The 12,137-nt window shown below is 44.9% G+C and overlaps 1 protein-coding gene across 1 annotated transcript in view; it reads left to right on the forward strand.

The window, feature by feature from the left end:
* Positions 1 to 12,137, forward strand: part of CCDC78 (coiled-coil domain containing 78) — a 379,499-nt gene that overhangs the window by 254,078 nt on the left and 113,284 nt on the right. Inside the window, exons 11-14 of the mRNA XM_086941249.1 lie at positions 326 to 502; positions 2,420 to 2,470; positions 8,448 to 8,536; positions 10,756 to 10,834. Of these exons, the coding sequence (XP_086797375.1) occupies positions 326 to 502; positions 2,420 to 2,470; positions 8,448 to 8,536; positions 10,756 to 10,834 (396 nt within the window). The remainder of the gene's footprint in view (positions 1 to 325; positions 503 to 2,419; positions 2,471 to 8,447; positions 8,537 to 10,755; positions 10,835 to 12,137) is intronic.

Raw genomic sequence — 12,137 nt, forward strand, 5'->3', positions numbered from 1 at the left:
TACACATTTTCAACGTGCCGATCGGTCAGTCTGCCTCAGATCACACCATACTAGATGGGAAAGTAACCAAGTAACAAAGATTTGGACTGAAAAGGGAAACTTTGTAACCTCTCTCCAACTTTGTCAAAATTATATTTTTGGGAGGACAGCGTGTATTGAAAACAAAGAAACTAAATTAGAGAGGAAACTTGTGTAAGTCGAACTAGATAGCAATATGGTTTTCACATGTTGTGAATTAAATCTGATGGTGCATCGATTCTGTAGCTGTGAATTGGTACTTGAAATTATGTTGTCCTCAGGTTTTGAGCTATTTGTCTTCCACTAGGTGTCAAAGAATGACGAACTAAGCATGGAGCTACTGAACATAGCTGGTGCGCGAGACAACCCTCCACTGCCACCACAGGACACCTATCTGCAGTCGCGAGCACTCGTAAACGAGGCAACCGCTGAGCTTGAGAGAGTGCGTGCCATGGTTAACCGACTTTCTGCTCGTAAAATCAAGGTGAGAAGCTGGACTTCTAGGTCCATCCAGGGTAAGGGAACAATGTACTGGGAGCCTCCAGATACCAAAAAATAGTGACAGTGCATAGGTATGTACATACAGCCAAATCCATGGGGCTATGTATGTATAGTCCTAAAAACAACTTAGAGGAACAATCCATAGCGATTTACCCCATATCCAATTCAGAGAGATCATGCAAAGGCATTTACTACACAGACAATTTAGCAAGACAATAACCAAGTATGCCCCCAAAGTCAACTCGGAGACGAGGCACTTAGTTGCTTTTTCTCGATTTACAGCGGCGAAACTCTAAGATGTAGCTCATATTCAACTCACACAAAAAACACATTGGGATACACTCCAGAGTCAACTTAGAAAGTCAATACATTGAGGCAAACACAGTTCACTCCTAGACCATGCACATAGATGTATCCAAAGTCAACTTGGAAACAATGCATGGGCATGTACTCAATGAGTCAACCATAACACCGTGCATATAGATGTATGCACACTCAACTAGGAGGGAGAGCATTCAACAGTACAAGTATAATATCCCACATATAACAGTTTTAATGTATATCTCACCTAGACTCATGGAGGCCACAAACGAGATGCATTTCGCAGCAAGGCTTAGTATTGTGATACAGGGATAGAACTTGCAGCAAGGTTTAGAAGCGTAATATTTATTTCTACGCGTCAGATCGAGGCGAGACTTGGAGGTGAAGTATACATGGATTCACCTCCTCTATATGGTAAAGTGACGGACTTTGAAGAGACGTCAATTAATAATTTTAGATTGTTTGTTATGTTATTGTGAGTAGTGACATCATTTTCCTATCTACAGGAGCATTCGGATGTCATAAAGCTCCTGCAGTAAGAAAATAATCTATTTTGCCCAATAAGGAAATTAGCATCTCACAGGATAATATAGAAGGGTGCACCTTAAAGCAAGGCACAGGATAAAATAAAAGTGTACATCTCCCAGCGAGGCAACGGGTAATATAAAAGAGTAGATCTCATAGCACAGCATAGTTTAATACCAAAGGGTACACCTCACAGCAAGGCACATGATAATATTAAAGGATATACTTCACAACATGGCACAGAATTAAATAAAGGGGTACACTCCCTAACAGCACAGGATAATATAACCAAGTACACCTCACAGCAAGCGTGTCATAATGTAAAAGGGGATGTATGACGTTACAACGCATGCTTTTACCACGCATGCCTTTACAACGCGGTTTTTACAACGCATGCCTTTACAACGCATAGTGCTTTGGGGCGCTCGATAGTGAATAGTTTAATTTACTATTCCAACTCCAGTCTCCGTGAATAGTAGGGGAGGTGTTGGATAGTAAATTAAACTATTCCCTATCCTAGAGCGCCCCCCAGCGCAATGCGTTGTAATGGTTTGCGTTGTAAATGTTGCGTCGTAAAGGCACTGCGTGGTAAAAGTTGCGTTGTAAAGGATGTTTCCCTGTAAAAGGATACCCCTCACAGCAAGACACCGGGAATAATATAATGTATATTCCTCACGGCAAAGCACAGCAGAATGAAATACTACCCAGACCTCAGAGCAAGCTCACAAGGTATTAATCAGGGCTACACCTCGCCACAAGCTCTCAAAAAAACAAACCGGGATATAATTTGCACCAAGGTGCGGAGAATAATGCACAGCATTCCATGTTGAGGAGATAATATACCGGATTCCCTATCCAGTCAACTTGTCATTATGCCGGAGCAAACCACCTCAGTGACAAACTGAGCCTGGGGCATATTGTATTGAGGTGTAATGAATTCGCTTGAAGCAGAGGTTTAATTACCGTTTTATACAGGGTTGGGGGCAGTAATTCCGTTTACAGCAGAATCTACAGATTTGTCATTAATTTTCTGTTTCTTTTTTCCTTTATTTAGCCGGAGGAAGTTGTGGCTTCAGAACATGATCGGCGAAAACTTGAGAAAAACGTACGTGTTTGCTAATTAAATTAAATTAAATTATTTTCTTTAGACACTGGTTTTAATGTAATTGCTAGGGCACATATTTAAGCGAGCAGTGGAACGGAACACAAAATATAAAAACCAAGAACAGTGTAATTTAGTTCCATTAGGCTGTACATTAGGAGATAATGTCCACAAAGAAGTACAGTGGTAACATTTTAGCAAAACACCTAGACACGTAAAAGGCTATTCATACAAATTATGACCACTGTGACTTTTTTCTCAACACCTTTTATTGTTCTATTAGAGGTACAATAGGTCACATTGAAAACTATCAAAAAGCCACAATCGGTGGCCGAATACATCACAGGTGTGAACATAGCAGCAGTTGACGCCTCGTACAATAGAAATAAAATCATTACCCCATCCAAAGTGTGACAGCGGGACAATGCCCATGGCCCCAAACTATTTGCCCCATATTTTGTCATTTTTAGCAGGACATCTCCGCGCTTCGTATACAGGCTTTTCCTGCTGGGCGCCCCAGTCCACCTCGCCTCCATTGAGATATCATCGGGGGCTTGGAGGCCTTCCAGTGGGCTGCGATGTCATGCTTAGCAACCAGCTGGGCTGTCCCCAGGAGGGCCTGATCCGCACAGGAACCCCCAACTCCATTGATCACTCCCAGGAGGATCAGTAATGGAGACATTTCTATCTCCATATTTAAGATGTCAGAAAGTTCAGGGACCACCGTTTCCCAGTATCGTGTTAAGATGGTACAGCACCGTATCATGTGAAAAAATTCTGCTGGGACTTGTAAGCAGCAGAAGCTTGTGGGGCTGGCCAGAAGACCTACCTTGAACAACCAGTTGAGGGTTATCTATGCACAATGTAACTAGCATGTTTGCACTAGACGGAGCCTTGATGACATGGCCAGAACTCGTCCTCCATAGGTCTTAACCAACCCTCCCAGCGGCTCCTAAGAACAGTCAATATGTCTGGGGCATTAATGATCACTGTGCTGTAAATTTCGGACACCCCTCCTCTACCCAGCTCTCCCATCATGATCCTTGCCTCAATCGGGCGAAACTCTGGAATCAATGTGCCAGGAGGGACTTGCTGCTTCAAGATGGAGGAGTCTAATCTCCTCGTGGATCGGTGTCAATTGTGGGGTGAGTGCACTCCATTTCCTCTGTAAAACCCCCAAAACGTAGGTTATTGTGTCTGGAGCGATTTTTCTGCATCCTCGGCCCAGTGGTAAATCTCATTTGTGTGTGTTGAGACGTGAGCAACTTTAGCCTTGAGGTTGGCGACCTCGTCTTCGACCATGGAGAGGCGGCCTTCTACTTCTGGGATGTGCCTGGAAGCATTGCGCAGATCCTTATGGAGGAGTGCCACATCCTCATGCACCTCCCCAATCTTCGTCTCGACCACTGACTACAAGGTATGTATGGCCTGCAGTATCTTGTCAAGGTCTCCTGAAGAAGCTCCTTTATCTAGGGCCTCCCCCTAGTTGCTCCAGCAGTAGTAGTGAACTGGTCAATACATGGCTGTGAGGGGGCCAGTTCTGTGGTTTAATCCTTCCCCATTGTCAGCACAGTGACACAGTCCCTGTTAGGTGGAGTCATGCCTGCTTGCCGAGATCCACATCAGCACGAGCAGCCAGACCCTGGGCTGATCACTGACCCCTGGCAGGAGTGGCGGGCGGAAGTGGGGAGGCACCAAGCTTCAAAAGAGTCAGGGCAGGCGAAGGCCACAGGTAGACCTCAGCCCCTCTTGGCAATCCAATTCCAAACAGATCGGTGAAAGTAGGAGCAGCAGGAGCCTGCACCATTAGCCGTCTGCTCCGCTAGGACTCCCGGATTTGGCGAGGTCCGTCCAGCATCGCCTAATCGATCTGTACTGTACTGTGACTTATTTACAAGCAAAAAGAGACAATCTAATGATGTTGTAGTGTAAACATTTCTTAACAGTCAGTCAAACCCACACTAAAATTTCCACCTAAACTTTTGAAATTCTATTTTCTTTCCCCCTTCCATTTACCCCCTTGTCTCTCATGGGTTCTCTTACCATCCACAAAGGAATGGTCACTTTTTGAGGTTTCTGCTGGTCAAACGCTGCAAGACGTCATCTGACCCCCACAACCTGTCACAGCCTGTCTTTTCTTGAGGGTGATTTGTAACACTAACTGGTTCTCCGCTTCATCCTTCTTGGTTTACATGCTAATGGAGGTCCTGGGGGACACGAGGTGCTTTCTTGCATTGGGTGTTTGTGAGCCACATTTCAAGTATGTGTCAATTCTGCAGCATCCTAAATCTTTTTTTAAGTTCTTTTTATTGCAGTGTGTTCAAACAATAGTATTACTGAATTAAATTGGACGCATTTCCTTGTTACATTAATTGACTTTTCAGAGGTGTCAATAATGCATAAGTAATCCACATGTAGAGGCAACAGTTCCGCCCCCACTCAGCCCTCTAATACCCTGCCAGTACCCCCAGATCTTTTTCCATATCTTCCGGCAGCCCCTACTCACCAGGGCTATTCTGGGAACCACAACCAGCCCTGGCCGGCTGGGGGGGGGGGGGGGGGGGGGTTGGAGGTACATGGGCTATGCTGCAAAAACGGCCCTGTAACAAAAACGTCCCCTAGGGGCCTACAACCGGCCCCCACCCGTGCAGCGCACCGGTGGATTGCCCGGTGCCCGCTATGGCCAGTCCGGGCCTGGTACTCAAGTAGATTGTGTTTTCTGCTTGTCTACACCAGTCTAGGTCATTTTCCCAGTCTGCTACTCTGCTACTTTAGGCAAGGTTGGGGCTCCCCAGCATCGTTCAATGTTCCGTTCAGCCACTACTGCGGCCATAGTCAGCCAGAACTGTATGTGTTTAGGCCAATCATTGCTTCTCTGAATCATCAGTAGGAGCTATTTTTGCTCTATCGGGAACCTACTTCTGCCACATTTGCCATAAACCTCCCTATTGCCTTCCAATATTCTACCCACAACAGGTGATAATAGGTACTCTCCTGTCCGGACCCTCGATGACACAATGTGGTGTTCATCTGACCTAATCAATGTAGTAGTGTTCAGGGGTAATATATACAATGAAATATTTTTTGTTGTATTAGACAGAATCGAGCCCGTATTGCTACCCCCATGGGGCCCTGCATGGCATCTATCCATTCATCCTCTTCATTGTGGGCTATATCGTTTTCCCACGCTAATCTCAGGGAACCCAGGGGGTCCAGTGCATTGTTTACTAGTTTCCTATATATTAACAATATTCCCTTTTTCTCAAGGGGTTCCGTTAGTAGCCGGACTTCCAGGGGCGACGCTTCTGCCAGTTCCTCCCCCTTCCGAATCTAGTTACGTAGTGCGTGTCCAAACTGCATATATCTCAACCATTCCCCCTTCGCCATTTCGTATTCTCTTTGTAAGGTTTCAAACGCGACAAATGCCTGCCCTTTCCAGATGTCACCTAGGGACTCCAATCATATAAGCTCCAATTTATTCGATTTACGCAGCCCTCCCACTTAATTGAGCTTATCACTGTCCCAGAGTGGGGTCTTCGCCGTTAACCTGTTGTCCCAACCAAGGTATTTTGTTTCTGTCCTCCATGCGCCTATTACTGAATTTGAATGTGATGGAAGGCCTTTCTCCGCATTCTTATTGTAAAACAATGGTAGATGGCCTCTGGCCCCCATGCAGGCCCTGTCAACCCTGTATGCTGGTTCCCCTACGTCCCCAAACACCCACCCTTTCACAGTGACAAGATGGGAGGCCCAATAGTGCAATTTTTACATCGGGATCGCAAAGTCCCCCCTCACATACCCTCTCCGTAACTTACGCAGGGCAAAGCAAGGCGCCCCTCCTCCCCCGATCAGGGTGCGCAATTCGGCTTCTAATTTCTGAAAAGAAAAGTAGTGGGACTTGATAGGGTGTGTTCTGCAGAACATATAACATACAGTACAGTGTCAACATTTTGAACATGGCCGTGCGGCCCATCAAAGTGAGTGGAAGCAACCTCCAATGCCGGGCCTTGGTTACAAATTTCTCTAATTGCGTTGCCAAATTCCGTTCAATGATCTCCTGTGGGTTTCTAGAGATGTATATCCTCAGGTATTTGAATCCCTTCGTTTCTAGGGGATGCTACACCTATATGTTAATTTTGGGGGGGTCACCAACCAGTAGAAACAAAAAGGATTTGTCCCAATTTATTCGATGCCCAGATTGTTCTCCAAAAATACGAAAGATTTGTAATATCCTATCAATAGATTGCCTCGGCTTCCATACGTAAAGCCAAATGTCGTCTGCGTATAATGAAATGCGCTCATCCCACTCTCCCCCAACTGGGACACCTCATACCAGAGGGTCCTGTTGGACCCACGCCACCAGGGGGTCCAGAGCTAAAGCAAATAATAACAGGGACAGAGGGCACCCCTGCCTCGTCCTTTTATGTAAGGGGAACACCCAGGTTACCATTGCGTTTACCCTCACCTGCGACAACGACTGTTCATACAATAGTTTTACCCATCCAATCAATTTTGGTCCACATCCTAGGCGGCTCAGGACAGCCCATAAATAGGGCCATTCCACACTATTGAAATCCATCCTGTCTCCAATGATGGCAGAGCTCCTGGATCTGTGCTGTCAACCCCTGTAACTTGCAGGATCCCAAATAACCTGCGTACATTCAACCTTGTCCCCCTGAGTGGCATAATGCCGGATTGATCTGGATGAATGAGTGAGGAGATTGCAATGCAGAGTCAAATCGACAAGGCTTTTGCCAACACCTCCACTTCATAGAGATCGGTCTATAGGACCCACAGTCCCATGGTGGCTTCCCTTCCTTTGGAATTACCACTATCACTGCTGTTCTCTAGTCTGGGGGCAACACTCCTATTGATTTGGCATCATTAAACATACCTATTAGGTGTGGTGTCGTTTTGCCTAACATACACTTAAATAGTTCCACCAGCAGATCGTTTGGCCCCGTCGCTGTCCCAGACAGTAGAGCCCTTGTTGCCGAGCAAATCTCCTTCACCGTCAGATCCTCCTCTAATCGCCATCTCTCGTCTGTGGAGAGTTGTGGCAGGTCTATGTCTTGCAGGAAGTACCCACAGTCTATTTCGGAGTTTCCTGTGGAGGACGGGTATAATGTTTCGTAGTAAGTTGCGAATGCTTCGGCTATCCGTGCCCCTGTTTCAAGTTGCACGCCCTTTTTATCTGTCAGCCCAGAGACCCATTTATTTGTTGACTCTTTTTTTTCTCTAACCACGCCAGTAATTTGCTGGCTTTGTCTCCCACTTCATATAGCCTTTGCTGGGTGACCAGCGCCTGTGCCCACGCGCAATTTTCCAGTAGCTCCTGCATTTCTCTCTAGCGTAGCTTTATACAGTATCCCACCCCTGTATGGACTCTTGCTGCCTTTCCTATTTGGTCTTCTAATTCCCATATGGTTTGTTAAATGGAGAGGCATTGTAATGCCTGCTCTTAGGGGTTATGTCTTCATGAGTGGTAGGTTTGTGCAAAGCCACAGTGATTGGAATGAAGTCATTCATGATTTTGGACAAAGTTGGATAATGCTTTGTTCTGAAAATGGAAGAGCATCAGTTCTTTTCAACCTTTTGTTGCCCCAGCCCCTGGATTTGTGTTTTCAAGTTTGATTTATGTTTGTGTATGCTTATGTTCCTACAGATCAGCCTCGTTCTGGAGTTCATTTGTGTATACCTCTCAGAGTTTATCAGGTTGCTTCCTGCCAAAATAACGTTTAGAAAACTCCCCTTACCTGAAACCCATTGTACACCTTATCCCACTGAAAGTTCCAGCTAACAAGAGCAACACTAGATGGACCATATTAGGATGCTGAATCAGAGGTATAGCAAAGCTTGGTATACCTCTTATGTATGTTTTATTGTTTCTGAGGTAGGTGCACCAGAAAGGGAAAAGGGTCTTATTTTAGATTCTGGTATCTGTATTGTTGACAACCAGTGCTATACTTGTATCTTGCAGTTGCTTGGGAACCAAAGTGAGATCATGGAAGAGATTGAACGTATGAAGAAGACACATGAAACACAGCAGCAAAAGGTGGAAGAGCGAGTGTAAGTCTTTGTTAACATCAGTGCGGAATATGTCACCCGAAAACCAAACTTACTGTGTTGCAGGCTGTGTGTCCACCATCGAACACATGCTATGCGGAGAAAGGTGATGTCCAATTGCTGTTGGATAGAAATTCAGTAATGCATCCCCGAGGCCTCTTCTAAGTCGTCGGAGTGAGAGAAGGTTTAGAGAAAGTGAATAAGTGTGGAGCCTTGTTAATAGAAAGAGCTTTTATGTACTGCTTGTACCACAATTTCTGGAGCGGTGGTAGTGCTTGTTGCACAGTCAACCCAAGCTTTTGGTTGGCTTGAGGAAGGAAGGAGCAGAAGGGGCAGTGTGTGGACAGAAGGAGTAAAGATGAGGCCAGACATGCATAAAGTAAGGACTAAGAGAGGCTAGTGAACCTGGCGGTGTGTGGGAGAGAGAGGGAGGAAGGAAATCTAAATATGTGTGTGTATGTGTGTGCGGGCACAGGCATGCCTGTTTACATGAGTGCACATATCAGGACGAATCAAAGCCTGCCAGTTGATTGAAAACCGGTGGTCCCTTTTGTAGGGATACTAGGCCCGTGAGATTTATTGGAAAGTAGGAGAATGAGAAAGACTCCCCTCTGACAGTGTCTGCACTCTGACCTCAACATAGTAGCTTTTCATATTGATACCTTCAACTGCGGGGCTCAGAAGCAGAAGAGGGATATTCCTGAAGTTAAGACTGGGCAGCTGAAATATGCATTCACTGAGGCCTGCGAGTATGCGATGAATGGCTTGTGTTTGTCCCTCACCCGGCATACAGACAAAGGAAGGGTCTGATCATATCTTATTCCGATAAGAGAGTTAGGGAAAGGCCTGTGTGTCCACTTCACTGTAAACCACTGTATTTCCCTAGATGCTGTGACTTCTGCAAAAGCAGGAGTGCCTGGCTTCCCCAGCACAGATTTAACTAATACTGGTCCTAAATAATCTTCAAGAGAGTAGATTACGTAGATGGTTGTTCTAGTGAGGTCCTGTGCAGCAGAAGTTCATGCATGTATTCACCACTGAGCTAGCCTCTGGTAAAAGCTTTTGTTTATTCCTCATCCAACATGCGCTGTACAGGCGTATGAGTATCCACCACCTGCCATAATCCTGAGTGAGTGGCGTCTATGTAGCATCTCCCAGTACTGACTGAGGCATGGGCCTGAGTGTATCCAATGGATGTCCCTTGTTTATCCCTCGCCCAGCATACAGACAAAGGGAGGGCCGGATCCTATCTTACTTCGATAAGAGATTGAGGAAAAGGCCTGTGTGTATCCACTCCACAGCAGATCCGGAGAGTATCGTCTGTTCGTACACAGCACCCTCCACAAACTTGAAAAATCATCCATTTGCATTGTATTGTGGCTTTGGTTATGTCATTTTCTGACAAGGTGCCTAAGCTTGTTAGCGGGTCCGTAACCTGCTATTCAAAGGACGGTGCTTAGTTGTAAAAGTTTTGAATTTGAGGCAATGGCCTCATGGTGAAGCGATTTGCTTTTGTGTGCCACAAACCAGAACATTGCTATTAACTTGTCTAAGATCACAATGCCTAGATGTAATGGGAGAAAGGGGAGTGGGGGATGTAGCGCATTCATTTGAGGTGTGTTTTTGTTCCATTCAAAGACAATACAGAAGCACTCAGAGAAGCCCACAGTCATGTAAATATGTTCAATAAAGCAGTGAAGCGAGGGAGTGGTTGAGTTCTGCGTGATTTATTCTTTCCACAGGGTTGCACATTCTTTATATCAAGTCGTAGTATCCAAATACAGACAGGGAGCCGACACGCGTTTCGTCACAGAGACTTCTTCAAGGCTGCAAAAGCATAAATACATTGTCATATACTCATGTAATAATAACAATGACATATGGATATTATTGGTGACTGTAACATACCGTCACCAGAAAGACTAGAAAAAAACTCCCCTGTGATCCTAAAGGCCTGTATGTGAAAGAGTCCAGTGAAGAGAATGATGGTCACATGAAGGTTCAAACACATTGGTCTATATTGCATCCATTATTAGAAATGAGAAAGAACATAAAAGCCTTTGCTTCCTCTTCCTAGCTCCAAGTGGGGACTGACAGGGGGCCCTTCTCTCGCTCCACTGCACCCTAGACTGGGTGAAAGAGAGTCCTGCGTTTGTGCCCTTGTTTCCAGTAGGGTTTGCAATCTCTTTTGAGTAAATTCCCTGGTGTTTTTTTTTTTGCAGGGTGGCCATGGGCAAAGAGCTTCAGGAGGCTAAGAAGGCGATCCGCAACACCCAGCACAAAATGGCCGAGCAATCAGCAGTAAGTTAGCCATGTCCATCCTTCCTGCTCTGATGGGCCTCAGGGCCTGACACTAGAACATCGGTTGTTAAATACATTCATATGACATGTGTGTATGAAAGGAACATTTTCAGCTTTGTGTGAACAAAATCATCGTCCTGTAGTCATCCCTAATGTGTTATGTCACTATAGATATATTACTTTTTGGTCAGTACAACATTTATCATTTTGTTTTTTCCTCTTCGTTGTTTACATTGTCTTTTTCTAATTTATATAAAATGTTCTTTCTCTTCATGCTTCAATACATGGCTCCATAAGTGGACTGTTGGAATAACCCTGCAGGCCACTGGCCTCTGCCTTTCCCATCCAGCCGTCCGTTCCTTTTTCAACTAAGCAACATCCACTGATAGGGCAGATGGGTTTCTTACAGCGTCAGTTTCTTCCCCCTTGTTTTCCATACGGATATTTTCATGTTTCAAACAGATTTGCGAACACATAATTTTTGTTAAAATTGAATAACCTTGCACCCACCGATTATATTCTACTCTAGTCTAGGAATGAGTAAAGTATGGAAATCACAATTGAGGGTTTCCTGGCCTTGAGGTATAACTGAGGAGAGACAGACTGGGTGCAGCTCAAATGTTAAAGAGCATGCAATCAAGTTTTAATAACACTATGAAGGGCCAGATTGTCAGGGAAACGCTGATGCTTCAGTAGAAAAGAATTCCAATGTTATGGTTCAGTAGAAAATGCTTCCAATGTTTCATGGCCAGATGTGAGAAAGCCCAACCTCCCATTCTTTGGTAGCTAAAGCGAGGAACCTGGAGCTGAAGGGGGAGGCTAATCTGAGGGCCATAACAGGCGTGTAATGAAACAATTGAATTTGCAGACTAAGAAGGCCTGAATTATAAAAGTATTAATAAGCCAAGCAAAGAGTTTTGAAAATAATACATTTTGGAATTAGGATCCAATGGAGACTGGCTACGTGAAGTGAATCAGGAGAAGGTCAGAGATGAGATGCACTGCTATGCTTTGAATCTGTAGAAGGCGTGCTGGAGTTTGGAAGCTAAATCCAGAGAAAAGGAGTTGATGTAGTGCAGATAAAATCATAGCCTTAACTACTATCTGGCTAAATGAAACTGGTAAAAAAGGGAAATATTTTTCGAAGGAGACAGAGTTGTTAGAAGCAAGCTGAGGAGATTGGAGTAGTTCTGCAAAACTCGAAAAAAGAGAATGTTCCTGGAGCTAAATGAGGTAGTTTTTTCAAGGAAAAATAATATTATAGAATGTTTAGGGTACCTTAAAGCCCAGCTATTTGTGAGGG

The sequence above is a fragment of the Lissotriton vulgaris genome, chromosome 10 (genome assembly GCF_964263255.1).
Source record: "Lissotriton vulgaris chromosome 10, aLisVul1.2, whole genome shotgun sequence".
NCBI lineage: Eukaryota > Metazoa > Chordata > Amphibia > Caudata > Salamandridae > Lissotriton > Lissotriton vulgaris.